Source organism: Fringilla coelebs, assembly GCF_963513975.1.
Source record: "Fringilla coelebs genome assembly, chromosome: 1".
NCBI lineage: Eukaryota > Metazoa > Chordata > Aves > Passeriformes > Fringillidae > Fringilla > Fringilla coelebs.
In genome coordinates this window covers 59,196,159-59,221,311 of record NC_140028.1, presented here as the reverse complement: position 1 = coordinate 59,221,311, position 25,153 = coordinate 59,196,159, and the positions used below count along the sequence as shown (strand labels likewise).

At 38.1% G+C, this 25,153-nt stretch overlaps 1 protein-coding gene across 2 annotated transcripts; it reads left to right on the top strand.

The window, feature by feature from the left end:
* The first annotated feature begins 367 nt into the window (after window positions 1–367).
* On the top strand, window positions 368–24,833 carry FBXO15 (F-box protein 15). Of its 2 annotated transcripts, XM_084206170.1 has the most exons (10): window positions 368–428; window positions 3,872–3,991; window positions 5,801–5,905; window positions 9,431–9,673; window positions 9,931–10,140; window positions 11,965–12,094; window positions 14,376–14,458; window positions 15,579–15,724; window positions 21,213–21,337; window positions 24,506–24,833. In XM_084206170.1, the coding sequence occupies exons 1-10, from the start codon at window positions 409–411 to the stop codon at window positions 24,773–24,775; spliced, it is 1,452 nt and encodes a 483-aa protein (XP_084062296.1). In that variant the 5' UTR covers window positions 368–408; the 3' UTR covers window positions 24,776–24,833. The 2 variants fall into 2 exon arrangements, with proteins under 2 accessions (XP_084062296.1, XP_084062297.1); XM_084206171.1 differs by lacking the exon at window positions 9,431–9,673.
* The last annotated feature ends 320 nt before the right edge of the window (window positions 24,834–25,153 follow it).

Below are 25,153 nucleotides of genomic sequence, written 5' to 3'. Positions count from 1 at the left end.
GATTTTTAAGGAAAGATTGGAATTGGCGCTTAGTGCTGTGGTCTAATTGACATGCTGGTGTTCGGTCACAGGTTGGACTAAGTAATCTCAGAGGTACTTTTCAGTTTAATTAGTTCTGTGATTCTGAGACGCGAGAACACAGTGCCCGAGAGCTCCGAGCTCCCTGTGGGGCGGGGATGACGCCAGGACGCTCATGGCGGCAGCACTGCCGCTCCCGGGCCGTTAACGCTTCCCGAGCGCCGCGCACGGCCGTGCTCCCGCCCCGCCTTCCCGATCCCACGCCCCCGGGCACCGCCTCCTCGGGCTGCCGCCGTCCCTCCCCGCCCCACGGGAGGTGGCAGCGCTTGTTCCTCCCCTGCCCTCCCCGCTGGGGGTGCGAGGCCGCCGCCGTCCCGCGGCCCAGCGGCCATGGCGACGGGCCGTGGCAGGTAACTGCGGGCGCGCCGAGCGGGGCTCTGCCGGCCCGGGGCTGCCTGCTCGGCCTTCACCTTCTCCGGGGAGGGTGGTTTGCTGTTTTCCCTCAGCTCCCGTTGCTCCTCTGGGAAGCTTAGATCGCCTGCTCCACGGCTCTGGTTTCTAGCTCGTGACTCTTCACGGCGAGGGCTGTGGCCGTAGTGCTCTCCTCTCCCTTCCCCATGCCCTATGGACACCTTGCAGCGGGAAAACGCTGGTGTTGCAGGTGCACGGAGGCCTGGGTTTAACACTTCTTTTTCTGCCTGGGGTGGGGAGCTTCGGTATGTCCTTCACCTTGGAGGAGGTGTTATTATGAGAATACACAAAGTCAGTTTAATGGCTACTTTATGTGTGTTCGGGGTGGTTAGGCCTTTGTAATAAATATGAGTGTTTCACTGTGGAAGGTGGGATTACCCTAACTGGTTTAGCTTTCAAAATTTTCAAAAGCATCCGTCCGAGAGGCAAAGTTGAGAAAGCAGAATTTTCTGCTAACCTATTTCTTCAACTTTGGGTTTCAGGGCAGTTTTTTTTTTTTTTGGTTTTTTTTTTTTTTTGTTTATTTGTTTGTTTGTTTGGTTTTAACCTGCAGATGGATTGGGGTAATACCCATCTTTTAAAAAGACTGAAATTGTTCGCTGAGGGAACACAACCCAAACAACCCGTGTCAAAACATTATTGTTATTTTTGTTTATCCCCAGATACACTTTAACAGGTGGAGGAGACAGGTGTTATCACTACTTAAAACTTTGTTTATGTTATTTGAAATGTTACTGAAAGACAATCGTTTGCTGACCATCAAAAAACCACGGCACATTGCAAGTATTATCGGGTGTGAAAGTGAAAATACTGGTACAAAACTGAGCCACATAGGTTGAAAGCTAATGAAAAAGCAGTTGAAGTTGTTGTACTTCTTACATAAGATCATCTTAGTGGTTCTAGAAGTTTCTAAAGAGGGGGTGTAACAGCTGTCATTGATTTTTATCTTAGGCTTATCTGCCCAAGCTGTGTCAATGCAATGTAAAAGCATTCTGTTAATGCTAATTTAAAATCTTAGCACACACAGTACTTGAAAAGTAATTTATGGATTGGGTTCGCTGTTTGTTTCTTCACACCTTGAGAATATTTTTGTTTTGGAAGTTGCAAAAGTTCTGCAGTTTTTTTTAATTGAAGCTTACAAAAACAATAGCTATTAATTACATTAAAGTTTTCAAGGCATGTGTGGGCAAAATGTTTCTTTCCTCAGATATTTCTCCCTGAGGTGAAGAAAGGGGGGGGGGGTGGTTTAAATGAGTGAAAGGACTGAATACAGGCTATGCAGGTTATGCTTGTCCCAGGTAGTGTGTTTTAAAATCCAGAATCCAGGTTCTTATCTGAATTAGTCCTGTGGCTGGAGTTGTGTCCCTATAGAATGTGCCCAAACTCTCTGCTTTCAGCATGGACTTAGGGCAGAATAGCCTGGCATGTGCTGCCCTGAAACGTACAGAAGCGATAGCTCTGCTGCTGTTGAACTCAACTTGTGTCTCCATCCCTTTAATGGCTGTTTGTTAGTGCCTCATCATCTAGGAGTTCTTGATAATGATATATGAGTAAAACGCTTGTTTGATCTCCAGGTTGTAAGACTACTTTTTTGTAGTTGTTAATTTTGTTGGTCTATCGGTGATTGGCACCCAAGCTGAAATGTGCATATCTTTTTGTTAAGCTTATAACAATTCTCAGTAAAATATCGTAGATTGCCTTTTTTTTTTCTTTTACATAGCCCACTTGGCAATGTAGACCAGAGTTGTTAATTTCTTTTGATTTTATTTTTCTTTGAGCATAAATCAATCTTAAATCAAAACCAGTAGGCATTAAATGTATATGGTACCCATATAGTTTAAAATTAGCTATCCGCCCCCCCGCCCCCGCCCGTTAATTGGTTGCCTACCTAGAAACTCAGAGCTGGTTTGGCCAGGTGTTGGAAATCTGCTGGCAATTTAAAACATCAGTAATGCAGTGAATGGGAAGCTCTGCCTGCTTGGTGGCATCTGTGGGTATGAAGTGTAAGGATTTGGTTTAAGATTGAAACTCTGTCTCCATATTTCTCTGTGGATTAATGATAGTATTTGTTTGCAATTACAGCTTACGAAGTCCTTCCTATCAGAAAACTTGGAAAAATGTATAAGTGGTTGGATTGTAAGAATTTGTGTTAGAAATATGCAAAGTTCCTTTCTTTTCTATCCAAATTGTGATGTGGAAGTGTTGCCAAAATAGGTTCTTTAACTGTGAGGTGCAAGAGGCCAATCCAGACACAGGGTTAAGGTATTTGATATATTTACAGTTCTGCACAAAAGGGGATGCTGGGTGGCAAATCTACAAAGCCAGCACACCAACCATTAAAATGTTTTACTATTTTATACATTTTAGCTAAGGAAGGAATTAGTTTCCATTGGCTACAAGGTACATCATTCTCTTATTAATTAGTTTTCTATCTTCTATTGGATAATGATTCTCTTGCTTCTTATGCTAATTACTTTGTATGTTCAGTCTTTATCTTTTCTGAGTCAGTGAGTTTTTTGGGTCAGTGATCGTGATCTCATATTTCTGGAAGCTGGAGCTGATTTCAGCACAATTGCTGAGTAGGCTTTAATAATTTTTCCTTATCTTGGGAGTTGTTCCAGGTATCCTTGTGGTCTGTAAATTCTGCATTCTTTGTGTCCACTAGCAGTGGCCATCCTTCTTCCCAAGCTTTGTTAACCTCCCCCTAGGTCTGAAATCAGTGAAGCATGTTAAGCCCTAAACCTTAACAAAGCAATTTTACCAACAAGTAATTTCTCTGTCTAACATCTGGACATCTCTTAGAGCTTGTTGGCTGCCCTCTGTTTCATGGATTAAATCTCCTTTCTTGCTGTCCATATAGGTAGACAGCATAGTGTAGTATGAAAGTATACAAATTCTTTTTAACCACAACAGTTTCTGAGGAAGTTTCAAGGTATTGTTTTTATCTGGTATCTCTTAATAACTTAGTAGAGTTAGGTGGCTCAGAAATGTCTCTGGATTAATGTTGTGAGACAGCAGATTAATCAGTGAGTTTGACTTGCTGCAGGGGCCTCAGTGGAGCTTGGTTGTGGTGGCCAAGCAGTGGTGCTGCCGTCTAAGGATAATAGATCTCTACTGGATTCAAACTGATTTGGGGGAACACTGTTATTCTCCCTGCTATGAGAGATCTATCACAGGATTGACAGATGTGGGTTTAAATCTGAATCTTCCTGATGCCAGGTATTTTAACTTGGGTGTAACTGTTCAAGTAATAATGTTTGCCGTGTGATGTATTCCCTGCATCCTGCATTGTTTGAAATGTTGTGTCTAGGTGTGTACAGTATGTGTATTTCTTCATTTTGTGAATTTGTGACTCTTAACTCCTTTTCCTTCTTACAAGTAGGTTAAGGACCTTTGCTGCCAGGCCTGGGGAATGTTCTGAAACTGTAAATGCTGGAATTAAAAGTCTGTACTTGACACCTCCCATAAAACCAAAACCAAAACCAAATGTGCGCTTTGAGAGGTGAGTATGTCTTTATGTCAGGAGTAAGAGTGGAAATCCCCCTGTAAACTGTCTTTTGACTCCTTGCAGTAATTATATTCATGTCTTGGAGATTTCTAGGTAAGATACTCTGAGTTGAAAAGATTTGCTTTCCTGGCCTACTTTAGGATCCTGTGTTTACCTTCTAATGTTTTCTGGCATGGTTCTCCTTTGTGTTCTTTTCTAAGTTCATAAGGAATATGTACCTTTTCCAAGCCATGTGAAGCCTTCAGCAGCTCCTTTGCAAGTCATGGGCAATGTTGTTCCTTGAGAATAAAAATTGTTATTTTATTCCTTCAATGAAATCTGCTTTGGAATTAAACTTCTGTTTCTCTTGGTTATTGGTTGCCATCAAGTGGATCTTAGTGTATAGAGGGGCTGAGAATGGTGGATTGGATGTGAGGGGAGGAATAAGTGGCTGCTTCGTATTTGCTACAAGGTAAATGTTTCTCTTCCTGTTTGATGGTGAAAAGGCGCTTTCAATATAATTGTGAGTTGTTTTCTTTTTGAAAATTAGTTACATTTTCACACAAAAAAAAATCTAAGAATATGTTACCTGAAAAAGTAATTAGGTTTCCTTGTTTTATACATTTGATAGCTTCCTGTGTATTGATTTCTCTGTTTTGCATTGGATGGCCAATTTAGTACCTCAGTGCTGTCAGACGGGTGTAATGGTGAGAGAAAAAAGAAAAAAAAATCCTTTCAGCTTCCTTCAAAGGAAAAAGCAATCAGTTGAAAATTCTGGATCAAATGTATTATTTTAGCTAATCTGCAGCTTTTTAAGGTATCACTTCTAAATTATCTGTGGAATGAGTGCGCTAACTGCTTTGGGCTTCCAGTGTATGAGTTATTTCACATAATAACAGTGCCAGTTTTGGCATGTTGCTTCTATGTCAATGCAACTAAGATTCTGAGTTTGATACCAACACTGAGGTATTGGCATTATCATGCTACCCTTTAAAGGCTCTGCTTCTGAAATAGTGTTATAAATCAACAAGTGTAGCAAATAACCCAGTAGTAAAAGGACAAGAGGCACAGCTGGGGTACTGACTTTCAAAGCACCTTTTATTTTCAGTGGTGATTTTGATGTGACCATACTCAATGCTTAAGGAAATTAGAGTACAAAATGCACGTATTTTAAACTCTCTGGAGTTATGAGGTACTGCTCAAATGGAAGGCTCCTGTCTGTTAATGCAGAAATCACATTGGCTCATCTCCAGGGTATGTTCTCCTTGCCATGCTGCGACTGGCACCTACATTTCAGGCAGCCTAAGACCCATGAGCATGTACAGTTTGAAGATTATGAAGAGGTAGAGCATGATCTTGCTGTTAGACTAGGACATTTCTGTCCTGGTGCTTCCTGACACCACAGTCAAAAGGGATAGTAAATATATCTGCAGTTTTGCAAATGCTGGTGGTTATGGACTAAATGTTAAAATCATGGTACAAGCAGTAAGAAACTGAAGCAAAACTAGGTAGTTTCATGTCAAACATAGTTAAAGTTAACAAAGTTTAATGAAGTGCAAACCCATAACTTTTCAGGTAATTGTGCTATGCCACTTGAATAAGTTGTGATGAATTATTTCAGGTAAATGCCACATACCAGAGAGTGAAATCAGAACCCAAACTCCACAGTTTAACTCTTCAGGTGATTTTTGATTCATCTGTTTACAACCTGCTGGTTTTCACGTCTTCTGTTTTTGTCTGGTTTGAAATTAAAATTCTCTGCCATTGTCATTTCTGGAGTTTCCAGGCATGTCTAACAGTATTCATTTTTCTTTTCTTTTCCAGCATGCCATCAGAAATGCTGCTGAAGATATTTTCCTATTTGGATGCTGTGTCCTTGTTGGCTGTTGGCTGTGTGAATAAGCGCTTCCATGAGCTGGCCAATGATAAGTAAGGAAGAGGAAAGGTCTCAGTTGTGCAGTGGATGTGTTTGCCTGAATTATGAGTCCTTCTAATTTAGTCTCTCTGATGCCAGAGCACTGATGCATGTACCTGTGGGCAGTTACTCTGCTAAAATTGCCCTGAATAGGCCCACAGCATGTGTTGCATGGAATTCTAGCTGTGTAGGGCCTGCTGTTTAATGGGAGTTATGAGGCAAAAACTAAATCCAGTGCTTTGAAATGTTGCTGCTATCACTTATTTTTCGTTTTAAAATTTCTGTTTGTTTTCACATGGACCTGCACAAATTTCTCAGTTCAGATGATCCTTAATGGTGTGTCTCCAGCAGTTTTACGAAATTGTCAAAGCTTTCACAATTTTGAATTTTGAATACTTACTGAATTCTTTCATCAGGTTTTTGCAGAGGAATTGATTCAATTAAGTAATCCACTAGTGGTTTTATCTGTTGCTCTGTTGGTGAAGTTTTGGTGATTTCTAAATGAGAGCAAATGAGATGGAGATAAATACTGACACATTTTTTTAATAAGGATTGCTTATACTGAGTTCATAAATTGCTCCTACCAATATGATGATAATTTTGTCAAAGGGTAAAGAGGAGAGACCTGGGTTGGTATGTGATAACTAGGATCTGGGCATCCTTTTCTTTCTAGGATTCTACTGCATTAGTGTTGTTTGAATGAGAAAATGTCTTCCTCTATAGGAAGTTGCTGTACTTGGTATGAATCTATTTCTCCATGACTTACTAAAACTTGTATGGGGATCAGTTGGTTTACCTTGGCATTGATACCTTTGGAACTGATGAATTTAAAGGAAAGATCTGTAATCCAGATTTAGGTTTTGAGGCTGTCAGCAGGTAAGGGTAGATAAAAATTGCATAGTTGACACAAATTACCAGTCTTGGCATGTGTTTTCCACTTCAGGGTGCTAAGGCAGGATAAAATCACTGTGGCTGTCCAGGGGAAGATGATTCATCTGTCTCCATCTCGATGATCTCTGTTTCCATTTCTAATCTCAACAGAGATTAGTGTATGTGCACAAATGGGACTTGGGGGAGACTTACTTTCCCTTATCTAGGAGCCTGACTGGTTCAATGGGACCAGGTAATTTCTTCCCAATGGATTTTAATGGACCTTCTTAAGACCCTGAGTCTTGCAATGTATGAATAGAAGTTTTAATTGAAATCCCTGCATATTTCTGTGACAAATCTGACCTTGGTTTTTAGACTGAGTATCTTTTTTAGGATATTTCTGCTGTCCTTGATGTACAGGGTGCTGTCCTTGATGCAACAGGACCATCAGTCTTTCATTGTGGTATGTCTGTGCTGCCTAATGCAGTGATTTGTCTTTTGGCTTTTCATATAATGAGTGTGCTTGAGCAGTTCTTGGCACTGATGTCTCCAGTATAACTGTTGAAGACAAGGAGATGTTTATGACCCTCCCCCCTTTCTGCACCCTCCATACCCCAGCATGGAGTATTCCTGGCTTCCTGTCATGCAGTGTGGGAAGTTCACAGATATGGTCTGATCACCAGCAGAACATGCTTGTGTGAGAGGAAGTGAGAGCACAGGGTCTTTTTTGGCATTGTGGTCAAGTGATGGCTGATGATGATGTGCCTGATCCTGGCATTTGAGTTAAAGGCTTATTGTAGTAATGTTCACTAAGAGGCCTTGAGATGAGTATTAACAATTTGAGGCAAAAAGGGCATATATTCTGTTGTGAAAGAGGCAAACTTGTGCTTCCCTGTTGGATGCCTTTTTGATTTATCTGTCCTGAATTCTTCAGAAGTTGAGGATAAAGGGGCAGTGATACCTTCCTAAACACTTGTTATTCCAAGTCCTCCTTAATCTTCTTCTCTGTCTCCCTGCCCTAGCTGAATTTTTGAGTTTCTTGAACTAATTTCTTTGCTTGCACAACACTGTTTTGGGAAAGGAAGAAGCAGTATGTTACTGAGAGCGAGGATGAGGATGGTATGTATTTGTCATTAGTCTGTTTTCAGTCAACTAAATTGCTTGAGTCTGCAACTTCAAACTGCAGGAAATGCCTACTACTAAGCCCTGTCTTTTCAGCATACAGTAAGATGCAGAGTATCTCCTTCCATCAAAGGATGTCTCTCTTAGGAAGGGGTTTCTAGTTAACCGGAGAGTTTTTTAGGAGGTTATTTTACTGGACTATTTAGGTTGATGAAGATCTGTTGGAAGATACACAGCTCAAATTCCCCTGGTGATGTTGTGTTAAGGACGTCTCTCCTTTTTTTCATCACTGGACAATTCTAAACAGCTTTGTAGTTAAAAAAGAATTTCCCTTCTCCATCATATATTATCTGGTAACTTGGCTGCCTTTTACAGTCTTAAAATAGAAGTATCTTAAAACTTTGTTTCAGTTATGGGATTGTCCTTTATGTTATCCTTCCCACTCTGCTTTTGGTGAAAGGAAGGTTGAAAACTCGTATTGACTGTGAGCCCACCTTTACTAGCCACAGTAGCTTTATTGGTCTGTGTGTTTTAGACACTTCTGTCTCAAAAAATGGCAGTGGGCAATTCTGTATATATCTGCAGAGCAGTGAGCTGGAAGGTTTTTGCAAAATTCCTGAATAGGCTTGCATCAATAACCAGAGCCTGGCTCTCAGCATGTGGGGGCTTATTCTCAGTGGCTGATGAATTGAGAATAGTTTTGATGGGTAGGAGGCAGTGTGGGATGGATCTAGTCCTTGAATGCTTTGAGGAGAGGGGAAGATGCCATACAATACTCACTAGTGTAAGTTTGCCTGAGGATAAGTGAGAACTGGTAAAGGTAATCTTGCTGATAAGTGGTAGAAAATGTCTCTTAAGAATTTGTTGCCCTTGCTATTCATTTTTTAGTGCAGTTATGTACACTGTGTGTCTAGCACTTCAGAGTGAGAAAACTTACTGGCAACCTGTATTCATAGGTTATTGCTTGAATTCTTGGAGGTTCCTGTGCTCAATATTCTGTGAACTGCCCTAGAGACACTGAGGTGTGAGAGGCTGAAATGTTATGTCATAGTTATCCTGGCATGAAAGAGATGAACCCATCATTACAGTCACATATTTCTTTGACTTCAGAAAGTCATGTCTTCTCTGGGCTTTTCCAAAGAGAGTGCTGAAGGGATTGACATGACATTGATACCACCAAACAAAGATGATTCTAAATTGTCCTCCTCCACACCACTTTCAGCTGGATCCGAGAAACCTGAAGTGTCTTTGTTGAATAGGAGGTATTAAACCACTTTTTCCACTAGCTGATTTTCTATGAGGAAGATGAATCATAGTTTTGGGATGGAATTTTCAAGATTTTCTGCTTAACCTTTATCAGTTTTCACTTACTTTGTGATAGCACAGTCATAGTCAGCAGAGCTTCATCCTGGCTCCCATATCTTTGGGAAGACAGACAAGGCGGTTTTTGTGCTAACACTATGCTCAGTGGTAGCTGAGATGTGCATATAAAAAATGAAGTGACTATTCTTGAAATTTATTCCTCTTTATTCTGTTTTTATTTTCAGTGGAATTTGGCTGAAACTCTATTCCAGCTCTTTGCACCCAAAATGGACAATTTGGAAAATGAAGTCTAAACAAACAGAAACTGTTTCTTTGGGCTGTGCTGCTTTACATGATAAAAAGCCTGGGTACTGGAAAAAAGAGTACATCTTCAAACAAACATCTGCCTTCAAAACTAGAGTAATGCGGCTTGTTAAATTTCTAGATCCTTATACAGGTCTTCCATGTAAAAACAAAGAAGCTATGAAGTAAGCAATGCCTTGTCACAAAGATTTACTTGAGAACAATGTACAAAATATTTATGACTTGGGGGGTATAGAATTAGAGCTAAAAAATGTATATCATAATGGGAAGATACAATGATAATTATAAATGACTGAAACTGAGGAACGTAAGTAGCAGCTAGTAGAAATTATAAAATTCTGCTGAAAGCATAGTTTAAGTTTTATCACTTTGGGAATTTGTTTTTAAACACCCCTCTCCCCTCTCAATTCCTAAATAACAGAGTCTCTGGGTTGAGTTGGATAATTGTCCTAAAGGACAAAAATGGAAAAGAACATGTGGTAGAGAAGCCAAACCTATCATTTAAGGACACATCTGTTACTGTACTTTGGCATGGTACAGACTGGCCATGCTTAGACATCCTGTCAACCCTAAAACTGTTTGGAGTTACACCGTTGCTTCCTGACCAAAACAGACCTTCCAACAAGAATGGGTGAGTTTTCACATAGGATTTTTGAGGATTTTTCGGGTGCAACTGCTTGATAATGTGTCTGTACAACCTATCTGACATTTGTTTGACCCAATATGTTAAGTCTTCATTAGCAGGCCTCCCTGCAGTATTTTTTCTATGTTCTTCTCTTCTTTGGTAGAGATTTTTAGCAAGAGATAGTATAATCCAACAAGCTATGATATTAATTCATAGGTTAATGTAGCTATTGGCATGTGATATGCATATGTCCTGACTTGGAAAGCTGAATCTAAGGTATAGACACAAATGAGCATGAAAGGAAAATGTAAATCTAGGAGAATTTATTGTGAGAAATTTAGCTTGGAAAAGTTCATCCCTATTTATGTGACTACAATCAGGTAATCTATGTTGCTAAAATTTATTTTCTGTCTGGTAGGTGTGTATGTGAATTTAGAGAACTTGGTGTTTAACTATGCATGCAATCTTCAGTATGTGCATATAGAGTCACGCAGTCCACAGCACGTCCCTTATTTTTTAACTTAAATGGGTACAATGGTTTTTGTCATTATAGTCTAAAAATATATTTAAATGAAAAATGTCTATTTGAGGTGTTTTTTTGCTGTCAAGGAGTTTAGCACACATCTGGGTCTATGTGTATAGTAGGTGCAGTGTCAGCTACGTGCTTCTTACACAAAGCCCCTAGCCATAGAGCTCTGAAAAAAGGGAGGATTTTTCACCTAAAAAACACTGGGTTCCTCAACCAGAAGAAAAGTATTTGCTTAAAAAACAAATCAAGAGAAGCTTTTGTTTAAAATTAGCTGAACTGAAGTTAGCTGAAGTCTTGCAGTCAAATTATGTAGGAAATGTAGTTGTTTTACCAAGATGATGATTCATATGTAGAAAATGAAAAAGAAAGCTTGCAGGCAGTTGATGTACTTATTTCACAGTTACAGTTTTTTACAAATTGTGACTATAGATGAAGGCAGTGCATTCACCAATTTCAGTTTGTCATTGTTAAAACTGCAAGTGCAGGGACAGGCCTGACTGACTTAAAGATGAAAAGGGTTGATGTTGATTAGGATGAATTTTTTTATTGTGAGGGTGGTGGGACACTGGAACAGGTTGTCCCGTAAGATTGTGGATGCCCCATCCCCAGCAGTGTTCAGTGTATAGTTGTAGGTGATACTACAGTGATACCAGTGGAAATCCAGGAACTGTTCTGGATATAATAAGAGCCTAAGTCTGAAAAGGATTTTAGAAAGACTTCTTTCTTCATTCTGAATAGGTAATGGAAACTCTACTTTCTGCTCTTTTTTTTACTGTGTCATTAGTTAATAAGAGTGCCCATGAACTTATATTTAATAGTGTTTTTGAGCTAAAGGGCTTTAATTATAGGTAAAACATAGAAAAAAAATCTAAAAAAGGAAAGCTTCCCTTAACACAAACTTTTAATTCATTATATATACAGTTTGATCCTTTCCTTTGAATTTTGCTTCGCAGTGATAAATATTTAGTGATTCCATCTAGTATCAATGAAGTATTAAAAACAAATTGTAAAGGAATTCTCTATTTTGAAAAGTTGGGCAAGCACATAAGTTCTTTTTTAAAGAGTGTTTTAGAAGATCATATAGTGTTTATGTTTTTTATCTTGTTAGGGGTTCAGATCCTGCTAGTACACTGTAGTTGTTCAAATGTATAGTTTATGACTCGGCATGCCAAATGCTTTCAAAACCGTTTTCATCATGTGCTGCTGGTCAGACTTCAGAGGTAAAAATGTAATTAGGCTGAACTTTTGCATGAATGAGGAGACATAACCTTTTTGCTATATTCTGTGTGTTCTTTTCAAAGACCTCGTCGATTTTCCTTGATTGCTGAATACCATCTTGCTAACCTGACTGAAAATAGTGTAGTGGTTGGTGCTGATGAGCTTGTCCAGCTCTTCAGTCTGAGTCCAGGACTGTTAGTAGGAATTTGGAAGGTAAGAAAACATTTGGTTTCAGTATTTTATTATTATTTGAAGGAAAAGATTTTTTTTGGCTTGTAACTTGGATTTGGGGAGAGGTTTTTTTTAAATCTTTCTTTTTTTTTTTTTTTTTCCCTTTTTATTTTGAAAGGTCTAAACTAGTAACCACAAAACACGTGTGGGGACAGTAAGTGGATGATTTATTGTATCCTAAAGAGCTGTCGCAGGAGTATATATACATAAAAAAATCCATTTCTAATTAAAAGATCAGTTATGTATCATTCTATACTAGATACTGTGTTCAGTTTTACTTATTTTGCAGTCTTCACATGCCCAAGTTAGATATCCTAGGGTAATTTTCAATAGAATGGATTGAGAAGTGCTTCTTCCTGTGATTCATGCCATTACCTGTCCATATCACTGAAAGTGATGAGTTCCTACATAGCAACTTAGCTTTAATCTACATCACCAGGTAGCTGTATCCTGCTCCAGCAGCAGGAATGCTGTAAATCATGCCCTTTTGGGGGTATTAAATTCTTGGTATTAAGAGTATAAGTTAAGCAGTTAGCCTCTGTAGGGTGGGTGTAGAGATTAATGTCTTTAGAGGGCAGTGCAGAACATTTGAAGTAGACTTCTACACAGAAGGAGTCTGCATCTTTGCATGGAATGCACTGGGACCTCTGTGTCTGCCTGTTGCTACCCAGCAGGGCTGGGTGCTATGGAAGCCTATCTCAGGTGTTCTGCTCTTGATCTGAATTCAGAAGTGGCAGCTCTTTTTTCCTCCCCTCAGTCACGCTATTGATGTTGACTTAGGTTATTTGGCACTGGCAAGGAGCTTTCCTTGGGGAGGCTGTGAGCAGTTCCTCGAAGTTGTGTCCAATTTCCAGCTGCAAACATGCTGCCTCAAGTGTGCACGATCACCAGAGGCAATGTTTGAAACTGCAGAAGGACTATTTCTTTCACTTACTCAAAGATAAGAGTGAAAGTCCATTTCCTAGAAAACTTGAGACTGCCTGACCAGCATAAATCTGTTACAGGTTGTTTCAGTCTGTGAAAAGCTCTGCTAAAAGAACAGCGATTTCTCTCATATCTTCAGAAGTTTTGTAGACTGGTGTCCCTGTATTGTTGGCTCTGTGGTCTTGCTTATGCATTGGCCCTGTCCATGCTTGGAAAAAGAACTCTTTCAGCACCTGGAAATGGATCAGTCATAACCAAGTTCCACATAGTTGTTAAGAATCGAGTGCCTCACTCTAGTATATTGTCCCTGCTTGCTTTTCTGAACAGCAGTTCTTATTCTCTGTGTAGGCAGAGCAATATGAGGTAGTTAAGTGTCAGTGGGTGTAATAATTGTAAATGCCACACATCTTGTTTTTTTGCACATAGCTGCATAACAGAAACCAAGGGCAGGTTACGTGGGCCTCCTGGTATTTGGATAGAGAAAGACTGAGAAATTATGTGATTGATAGATCTCCCTTGTTAAATCCTTTATAGCAGTAATTTTGCACTATGAAAATACAGGAGTAGTTAAAAAGCCAAAAGTTTGAATAGAGGATGTAATTTTCTGGTAACCCAGAGAGATGAAAACAGTAGTTGCCCATATTTCAGGAGAGTAGTAGACTTTTGGCAGTGAATAATTTTCCTGTTGACTTAGGTGTTTGTAAATGTAGAATTTAAAGAATGCACATAAAGAAAAAAACCCTGATATCCTAGCATTCTGTGTTTTTGAAGTAAATACATACCTCTGTCTCTATTTAGTTTTCACATAGATGTTTTCTTTGACTATAGAAGGTTATGTTTTTAATGTTTTCCCATGAGTAAATAATCTGGTGAAGACACGATTTTTACTTAGAAATTCACAATTTCTATTGAATAATTCTATATTCCTCACTGATGTTAGCCCTCTTTGGAAATAGTTCTTTACACGTGAAAATAAACTTGATGCTTCAGTAGTTGGGAGTAAGTGCTGTTTGATTCTGTTTAGGTATCTTTTTTAAAGTGGTAAGTAGAAGCTAGGGAAGTACAATTCTTGGATTGCTCTCATAATTTTTGCTAGCTTCTCTCTCTTTCCCTATAATACAAAAATGCTGCAATCTTTTAAATATATTCTGTACTCTTGTGAAAAGAACAGTAAAGGTTTTAGGAGTCCAAGTGTTAAAGCAAGCCATTAGTAATGTTATTATAGTAATTGACAGAGTAATAGGCAGCAGCATTTATCTATGAATTTTAATGCTCAGAAAGACCTTGTGAAAAAAAGAATTTCCAGATGAAAATACATCTACTTTAATTAACTTTTCAGGGGAAAAATGAAATCGCTTTTGTTATGGCGAATCTTCATTATAATCAACTTCTTGAGAGAAGCATTTTGGGTTCTGCTACTGTGTAAGTTTGGTTTTGCTTTGTGGGTAATAAAGATAACCTTTTGAATAAAGTTTTGAGTTTTACAGTTAAAATTGGCTGCTGGTAAGAGGTTTATATTTAGGCAGTATTAACTATTCTTGTTTAGCATAAACAACAGTTACAGTAACTAAATTAAAAACTGTAGAAGCATTTTCATACTAAAATATGACCATTCTTATGCTCTGAAGGAGATAATTTAGTTATACAAGTGTACTGGTACTTGCCTTATTGAGAAATTTAGAAATACACTGCACACACTTTCTCCCTTTCCACAAGCAATCTTCTTATTTCCTTTTTCTATCTGAAACAGAAAGAAAAGAGAGAGACATTTCAGGAAGTAGGGAAGTATTCTTTGGCTGTGTAAGAGGGGGGAAAACTCTGGTAAACTGCCTGTATTAATCTTTTAATCCTTTTGAGAAAGTAGCTGAGTTTCCTATGAAGTGTTTCTATATGTGTATATTGCAGTGTATAATATAATGCCTGTTTATATATTATAAACTGCTTGAAAATATTATTTTTTTAGCTTTAGAATGGTATTTGGGGAATTTATTTCCTGCTCAGCTTTCTGGTCAGATACTGTTGTATCTACCAATAGTCTTAAATGCCCACTATAACTTAGTGTGGCTCTTCCCACAGAATGTAAGACTTAACACCATCTCCCTTGATACCAAATTGAATCCCATGTAGAAGTTGCTTAGTTGCCTTTGGCATGTGGTCTCATTAGGTCACTTATGTGCAGTACTTATTTTGTTAGGCACAGACAAAATTATTTCAATATTTGATATTTCAGAAAAGTCTCTAGAGCTAGTGGATTTTTAGATTTGTAATTAAACTGATGCTTTTTTCTTTTTCATAGACAAGTCCATGTTTTGAAGTTTAAGAGATGTACCTTTTAAAGTTGACTGCAGTATTTTCTGCCTTTGGCTAGGCTGAACAGCTGATCAGCAGTATTAGACACTGTATTATCTTAAAAGAAGCATGATGAACTAGAGATGATTGATTTGGAAACTGACTTAAGATGACAGTCTCAGTATAGGCCTATGTGTTATAACTTTACAAAGTCATACCCCCTTGCTAAATTCTATCTTTTTTTTTTTTCAAGTCAATATTCTCCTCCACCTAATAAACCTTTACTGGATGATATTGACTCAGAATATGGACTGCATGACTACAGCCTGCATCTTGATCTACATGGCAGAAACTGCATGTACCTGTGTGGATCCTTCAAGTGCCTCTTCTGCAGAAAACGTAAAGTTGATGGAACAATAATGTCTGTTTTAAAAATTATCCCTGTTGTTACATCTTTCCTTCTTATATCCAGTTTCTCTGTTTTAAGGGGTGAAATGGAAATGTAATTTTAAGAGTAAGCTATCTTTCTGTTTGTGGTGTGGTTTCTTTATATCTGCATGGTGTTTTGTGTGGTTTCCTAAGCTTGCTCTGTAAGAAGTCTGCCTGCTGTTACATTGACACTGTCAGGCCTGGCACACAATTGTGCAGATTTTCAGGGTCTTTTCTTTTAGTTCTGTGTGACATTAATAATACACAGTTCTTGGTGCATGTTGATGTTTCTTTCACGTGTATTTTATGAAGGAGAGATGGATACATGTTGGAATCTTGTTTCTGTTGAAATCTCCTCAAGTACACAGGCAGATTAAATATATAGATACATTTGTAGAAGTTACTGTGAACTTTAAGATTTAGTTTTTATTTCGGTGAGTTTAAGGTTGCCTGTTTTGACATCCTTTCATTATGTGGAAAACAATTTCAGTCTTCTTCTGCTGCTTCATTCTGTTCTCAGCACTTCTTTCTGTGAGACATAATTGGCCATCCCCGTTGTTCTCATACAGCCCAGATTCATAATTGTGCTGGGGTTTTGAAAAATACATGGATGATCTCTCTTTTGACTTAACTTCAGCATAACTTCCTAAGCTACACAGCTGTCTTTCTGTAAGCAGAGACAGATTAAAATTTTAAAATGAAACACTGCCATTAATTTAATTTAGAATTAAGTACTGTGAATTAATTATTGCTGCCCAGTAGTTTTTTTCATACCAGCACTCCTGAGCGGTGTGGATTTCAGAACATAATGTTTTTCTGTCAGTAGAGGGCGCTGTTGTCAGGCGTGAGTTCTTTTACAGGGCTGCAGAATTTCCCCGTGATTTGGTTTGGTTTTTCTCATTTTTATTTGGTGATCCCAAGAACTGTGATTTAGACTGCAGCCTTATGCAGTGTGGAGCGTTGTAGTCCTTGAACCTGAAACATACATGTTTTCAGATTCTAGAAAAGTGCCAAGCTTGAATTAAAGGAATACTTCTGAGGATAAAACTTCAGTGAAAAGTCTATGCATGTAGCAAGAAATCTTACCTGAAGTGTTGTGTAGTACAGGAGTCCTCTTTATGTTCTCCAAAAAAAAATCTTCTGAAAATTGGCCAGAAGGTTGGGTTTTTGGGATTGTGTTGTTTTTTCTTGTTTAGCTGAATATCATGTTTTGTTTTCTTAAATGAAAATGTTATGCTTCTAGCAATATAGTTGCACAAGAAAAAGGATTATGTGGCATACTTCCTTTCTTGGTATCACTTTCTTGCTGCTTATAAGCTGCTTCCACAAAAGATTAAGCTGATGTTTATGCAAATTGAAGCAAATGTCCATGAGCTACAGTTGTGATGCTATCTCACTTTGCAAGTTACAGAATCTGTTTTATGTTCACAAGTGTTTTCTGAATTGCATTGGTTTTGTGACCTTCAACAGTGTGACAGCCACTAGATTCTGGTCTCAAAGGACATCAGCTGAAGCCGTGGTTCTGCAGACAATAAGCTCATTTGTCATCTAATCCCTTCCATGCGCTTGCACAATAATTCCTTTTGGAAAATGCTTGACTTCCTCCAGAAAGGTGTAGTGAGGCAGCATGTGGCTGTCTGCTGTCACATTTTTCATTGTGATTTGTTATTAATTTTTCTCATTCTTTTGAACATGGTGTTGCTGAATGTGGCCAGGTTTATCCAAATTGCTTGTGTTTGATGGTTTGTGTTTTGTTTTTAAGGTCCATTCTAATAATGGACCATCCTCTGGGAGGACTCTGAGGCATGGAAGTCCTGCAACATACTGAGAAGTCTTGCTATTTCTGAAAATTCTCTACCCAGTCCAGTTTTATTTTAAATTATAGATGCAACATACCCATGGCAATTTCCACAACTTGAGGCACATACCAGTTGTCAGCTAGTTCTGTTGTTTTACTTATTTATTAGTTTTCACTAGGAAGCTTTAGGCATTCTTAGGTTACCGTGAGAACGCTCATTTGTATTTTGCAGAATAACTGATTTATTTGTTCAAGATTAATTTTTGTCTGCTTTTTGTTAGTATGTATTAATATTGTGCTTCATTTTGCTACTCCATTTTAAATTCGTTTTGCGGAATTCTTAATATTAAATCAAAAAAGGTTATGTCACACTTCATTGGACCAAGCAGATGGAATGTATATGGCTACAGATTTTTTTTTTCTGTTATTACACTTGCATTGCAGTTACTAGCTGTTTAGCCACTGTCTTGGTTGGCGTTTAGCGCTTTGTTTTATGCTCCGTTTCATGTAAACAGAATTTGTAATACGGTCTCATTGACAGGTACTGTAGGTGAATATGTTAAATACTTTGCAACTGAATTGAAAATATTTACAAAACTTTCCTTGTTTTCCGGAAGTTATGACAGGCTTTTCATATGACTCCCAGAAGCTATGAATCCAGGTTCTTAATAAATATTTTTGAAATGTATTTACCTAGGTTTTCAACTTTTTAAGCACAGCTTTGTAGCCATGTGGTAGTTTAAGCTTTGGCTTTTCAAAGTCATTTCTTGTTGGTGTAAACTGATGTGTTGTGCTTGCAAAATGTAAGGGTTGATTTTTGTGTATTTAGAGAACTTTTAAGCTTTGTGTGTAAAATTTCAAATCAGACATTTGAAATGTTTTGCTTGACCTTGAAGATTGATTTGCAAATTTAAAAAATGATAAGGCTGGTTGTTGTCACCCAAATTATTGTTAAACGCAGCTTTTCCTCTGAAAATACCCATCAAATGACAACATGCAACAAAGGCTTGGTTAGCAAAACAATCTTCCTCGGCTTTTAGCTAAAATAACTACTTTGGAACTATCAGCCTATTTGTTTCTTTCCTCTGAGGTTTGTCTACATGGTATATGTTCTCTTTGTTAGTATTACCTTTATTTGAAAGTATTTGTTCCCTATAACTTACTCTGCTGCTTTGCTTGCAGTTGCTATGTGTGTCTTGCATGAATCAAGGACTAGAGATGTTATAAGGGGATAATGAAACAAAGTCTGGTTCAGCCTGAAGAAGGCCCTGTCCAATTTGCTTCTTCTGTGTTTCTCTTCGTATGTTTAACATAGCTTGTCCTGCCCTTTAATTTCATTTTCTCATCTGTCTGGGGTGAGGAAGGGGAGATTTCAGTACTTAGCCTTCAATTTCTTGCTTGTTTCTAGGCAGGCTTTTCCTTCCTCCTGAATGTGAGTGCTGAAATGGAGCTTTTATGTTAAAAAAACCCATATATCAAGTCTGGATTAACCAACCCATTAATAATTAGCCTTCAGATTCTTGATCTGTTGCCTATTTCCATTCTGACTAAAGTTAAGAAATAACTGCAACATATCATAGCCAGATGATCTAGCAATAGTGTATTAATGCCATGCAATAGTAGTGATGTCCTGGGTTTCATTAATTTATTAGCAGAAAAATGCTTTTTTCAATCCATTTTTATTCCATTCAAACTTCATTTGATTTGAATGAGTTAGAGAAATAGCCATTTCCATTCATATTGGAATTCTGTATAACAAAGTAGTCCTTTTGAAAAAAGTGCTTTTGACTGATGTTTTCAAGGCTCTTGTATAAAAGCTCATCTTTAAATGTGGACTTTCAGTGGTTAGTCAGTAAACTATTTCAATTATATATTTTTGCCTTGAATGAAATTTTGTCATTGAATTTGATTTACTGAGGTTTTGAAACTGAACCATTTGGACAGGCGTCAACTTATGGCCTTTTTCTACTTTGAGCTGGATCCTGGAAATGAATTCTGCTTACATTTTCCTCATGGATTTCTTTGGCACTTCACTGCAAGGACAGTGGGTATCACAGCTTGGAGGATTGCATTTTCCTTCAACTATACAAAGCATTTGCTACAAAATATTTCCTAGGCGTAGTCATGTTGCTTTCACTGTATTCACACTCCTATTCCAAACAGTGTCTGTACTGAAAAACCTGCAGCTGTTGTTCTCTGTCATGTGCTGGGCTGCTTCCTTTCTGGAATAAGTATTCTTTGGACTCTCCACTGGTGAGTGATGCCTTTCCAGCATTGGTCTGTGGCCAGCTGTATATTGGGAGTTGCTTGGCTCTACAGTACCAATTCAGAGAAGTTTTTGGCCTCTGTGTTAAAGTGTGGGCTTGCTTTCTCCATCGTTGCCTCCAACTATCTGCTTCAAGAAGCCACCAAGCAGAGGTTTTGCTGCTGCTGCATGCTGGATGCAGCCATTGAACTCACAGCCAGCCTTTATAATGTTGCTTCTTCGGTCTGTAGCCTCATGCTGCTACTTGGGCTTGATTGAAGGAGAATCACAGGCAAAACACTTCTGCCTTTTTTCACTTCTGTCACTTGCATCTTAAATTCCTGCAAGCCCCTTCACTCATTACCTTACCAATCAGGACCTGCTCCTGGATCCTGACAAGCATTATATTTCTGGGAATCCTTCTCTCCCTTTGTATCTGTCTCCTGCGAGTGCTAGATACTTTCTTTTTTGCACTGAGGTCTCTAGTGCTTTTGTTCTGCTCTTTTGAGAGAGTATCTCTTGTTCAAGGAGACTTGTTTAAGGGACGTCCTACCAAGAAATCTGCTTGTATCGTGATGTGATGCTTTTATTTTCACTTTTCTTGGTAGTCAGATCATGTTCACTGTGATGTATCCCAAGTTATAATTAGACTGTTGGATTCCCTGGTTAACTTTCCTTCTCTGATAGCAAAGGAAAAAAAAATTTTAAAATGCCAGTCTCTTTTGAGAAGAGAGGAAGAGATTCCAAAGAAATATGGTTCCATGTAGTAATAAAAAAAAATCACAAATCATAGTAATTCTGCCAAAAAAACCCCAGAGGCCTTGGAAAGTTATTTAAAAAATGAAAAAATCCATAATTTAAAAACTTCAAATCAAATCATACTGCATGTCAATTTAAATGATGCATTATCCTTTCTAAGGAGGAATAGTTATCTGTATACCCTTTGTATTGGGTTATTGGAGTTTCCAGTCAGAGCTGAGAGATTTAAATAACTTGATAAAAAAAAGGTTGGGGAGGTATCTCATAGTTTTATTTTGTGTGTTAGTGTTGAGCTTGGTTTCTGGGGAATGGGAAGTGATGGAGACACTGGTGGCATGAAATTGAAACGCTGAATGTGAAATTTGCTTCTTGCATCCTTGTGTAAGTTCTTTGGGTGGCATTCCTATTTTTATACTAAAAAATATGAAATAATTTTTTATCTGCAGTTTCTACTGTGGATCTCAGAATCAAAGCTCCAAACTGCAGCTTAATTCCTCTTTATAGTGCTTGATATTTAGCTGTTGGTGTATGCCAGGGTTTCTTATTGGTGAGTGGAAAGATAAAGATGTGGAAAGAAGATAAGAGAACATTTACAATGTACTTGAGCTCAATTTGCTTTATACTGCTGTAATATTGTATATGGTTTATATTTTCAGGTGACATTGAAAATGGATACCTGAGGCTCAGAGTTGTAAACTTAAAGGATAATAGAAAGCACTTGCCTATTATTGGGACACTTGGCATATGCTGGGAAACAGATGTGTTTAAAGGCAATGTAAAGGTCAGAAATATTCTCTGTTTCTGGAAATGCTTACCTCAAAACAGAATTATATTTGTGCATCCTAAATAGGCTAATTTTTAAACACACTTTTGATTTGTAGAAGCTGTTTGTAACTAGACAAAACCTCTGCTCCAATATTCAAAAAAAACAAGTGAATTTTGAGGAAAAGAGTTTTTTCTCCTTTCTCTCATGGAATCTGGTTTGCATGATAGACCCATTATCTGTGTGTAATTACTCCAGTGCTTTCCTCTCAGCAAAGATGCTGTGACTGACCAGCCCACTTGGGGATGCTGGACAAAAAAATGTACTGCATATGTACTTTTTGTGAGGATTTTTGTTTTAATTTGGTGTGAGAGAGTTTTTTTTTGTTTTGTGTTTTTTGTTTCTTTTAGTTTGGTTTTTTGGTTGGTTGATTGGGGGTTTTTTGTGAGCAATAAGCCTTGAACCTCTGGAGAAATACTCTGCAGTTCTGTGCTGTATGTACAGTGAAAGTTAGGAACTGCTGGGAAATATTAAAATGCCAATGGACTCAGGAAATTACAGTCCACATCCACGCAGTCAGCACCTAGCTCCAGTCAGGTGCATCACTCAGCTGGATTAACTATTTTTTAGAGGAATGCTCACACATTCTGTTGGATAAAATTCCTAAAAGAATTATTTCAAACAAAGTTTCAGAGTAGTTCTGTAGCTTTTGCAATAGTGGTGAAGGCGCATGTTTTTAAATGTACTTTATCAGCATGAAGTCATGAAGATTCTGATGAATATAATTTAAGCACTACTGAAAAATAATCTAGATCAACATTTGATTTCAGTTTTGGTGCTTCTTTTGAAAAAAGCCCCTCAGAATTAATAAAACTGTTTCTGCCAATCCTGTATAAATGTGGAGTGGAATACTCTTTGATAAGATGAGAATTTTTTTACCAAGGTATGTAGTGGCAAAACAAGGGACATTGTTTTTAAACTGAAAGAGGGTAGATTTAAACTGGACATTGGGGGGAAAAAAAAGCTAAAAAATTCTTTCTCCATGCTTAGCATGGTGAGGCAGGGGAGTTGGATTTAGGTGACTTATAAAGGTCCCTTCTAACCCAAATCATTCTATGATTCTATAGGATTAACAGCTGCTTGGTAGAATCTTTTTTTTTTTTTTTTTTTAATGAAAAAAATCCTGAGTAGTACATAAGAATTTAGGAAGTTATCTGTCAGAGGAAACAGCTATGGCTGTAATCTTTACTTTTTTCAGTTTTAATCATTCTCCTATGTGCTTACAGCACAAATTATATTTAATATTTGTTTCTAGGACAAAATAAAGAATACAGTATTTTTTTTAAACCTCATTTTGTAATGACAGATGGAACATGTCAGCATATAGCTGTGGGTTGAATTCGGTGTGGTTTTTACCGTAAGTCTCTAAAATTCTTAAAGCATGTCAAGGCCAGATAACATCAGCCACGGAAGTAGGACATTCCATTACTTTGAATTTATTTGAATTTTGGTTAATACTCTAAGGAAAACCAAAAAACCCAAAAACTTTCTTGGCACTTCTGGGTTTTTTAATAAAAAATTAATTGCTGATACACAGATAGTTGGAAACGGTCATGGCTTAGGAATGGTATGTCCAGTTTAGTATTCTCACTGTAACCACTCCAAATCACACTCCACTGGCTTGCTTTCCCCTTCTTCTCCCCTGTGTTGGGCTGGAGAGGTGAGCTGGAGGCACAAAAGGTAAAGATCAAGGTTGAGATAAGAGAAGTTTACTGGAAGCAGCAATGAGATAAGAAAATGGAGAGCAGTGACAATATTAATAACAAGAACGTACAAGAGAGGGGAGTGATTCACGTGCAAATGCTCACCATGGAGCACAACCTGACCATGGCACAATACCCCCAAGGAGAAGAAAGCCCTTTCCTTGCCCCTGGAAATGAGGTGAGGTGGTATAGAACAACCTCCCTGTCTTAGCCCTGCTCCCTCCCTGGCTACTGCAAAAATTAACCTGATCCTGACCAGAACCAGGACAGAAATGCATGGGAAGACCCCACCATCCCACCACCCAGTACCACCCCACTTTACTTTTCATAATTGGCCTTATATGTGCAAATTGTCAGACCAGAAAATAGTGATTCTTTCTTGTTTCCAGTGATTCTGTAGCTCATGTAAGTTTATTACACTATCATCAGGTTCGGTTTGAATTTTGTATTTTCAGCATAGTCTACAGTAAAAAGCTTAGGGAAACTGTGTGCATCATATTGCCTCATGTTTGTGCCATCTGCCCTTGTGTTGTTTGATTGAAGTAAAGTAATAGTGAAAGCAATGTTAGAGCAACAGAAGCCCAGCTATGTAGTACAGAGAAATAAAACATTCCAAATGATTTTTTTTGGCATGGAATATGTGGTGTTGGTTTGTTTATGCTTTTGGAGCACAGATACAACATAATTAAGATAATTTGATTCATTTAATGATTCAGAACTCATGAGAATAAGGAACAGCTGATGCTAACAATGACACATTACTCCTATGCTTCCAAGGGTTATGTCAAACTATCAGTTTGCCAAGACCCAAGGAATTTGCATTAACATTTTTAAATTATCTAGTTGTGTAATCTCATAAAGAACTATTTTCAAGAATTTGTAAGAGGAGGAATTACATCGCGATTATTAATATTACCTTTTTGGGAACTGAAGCTGTGAGCCTTTTAAAGAGTACTGTATACAGCTGGCTTGGAAGGGTAATTGTGTGTGCACTGCCTTGGGTGGTCCCTGAGTATCTTTGCAAACATTGCTGCATTCACACAGGTTTAGCAGCTGACTTTAGACTTAGGTTGCTTTCTCATACTGAAGGGACCATCATTATTTGAATGGTAAAGTAAGTAATAGTTGAGAGAAACAGATGTTAAAGGCTTAAAAAGGTTCAAGAAGTAATGTCTGATTTGGTTTGGCAGGTACCTTCTGTAGCACAGCGTTTGATGTATTTAGGTTGCAGTTTTGATTTCTGTAGGAAACCTCCAAGTAAGTATTTGTTGCAGTAGGTCAGTGAAGCACTATCAAGTTTATTTTGAGGTTTTAGCCTTTGTACAAAACTCTCTGAACCACTGATATGTCTTCTAAAATCAGGGACAGATCTACTTACTGTGCCATGACATAGGGAAATAATCTCTTCTGCTTGTGTTTGTAGGACTGCTTTGTGATGGATCTGACTCTCTTGGATGAAACTGGAAAGCCCTTCTGGTGTTTTAGTGCTCCAGTCCGCATGGAATTGTCTACCAAGTCATCTGGCCTTTATGACTACATGGGTCATATCTATACTGCAGACTATGCAGATTCAGAGGGTAAAGTCTGTGTTGAGTTTGTATGGCTGGAAGAAACCAAGGAATATATTATAGTCAGTTTGGTGCTTTATGTAAGCACCAAAAAGGTAAATAGCTGGTATGGAACAAACTACTGACTTAATTAGGTTACTAATTTCCTTGCTTTAAGAACCAAACAAACAACCCTGCTACAACAAAAACCACAGTAAAGCATTGATGCTTAAGATTGACACCAACAAGCAAGACTGTTCCTGCAAGTTTTCCAGTAACAAGTGCAATTGCCTAAATTTTTTTAATAGGCAATTGAGGAATCGAAGAGACCTATTGATATAAGTGAGAGGTTTTCTTCTCTGTTGAACATTATATGGTTAGTCTGTTTCTCACTGGCTATATTGAAATTATTTTTAGAAAGATTTTTCTTTATAGACACATGTTACTATGGTTAAGGAATTGCTTCTTTTGAGAGCCATGCTGTGAAGATGCCTTACCTTAGATAAGCTACACTGGTTTTGAGA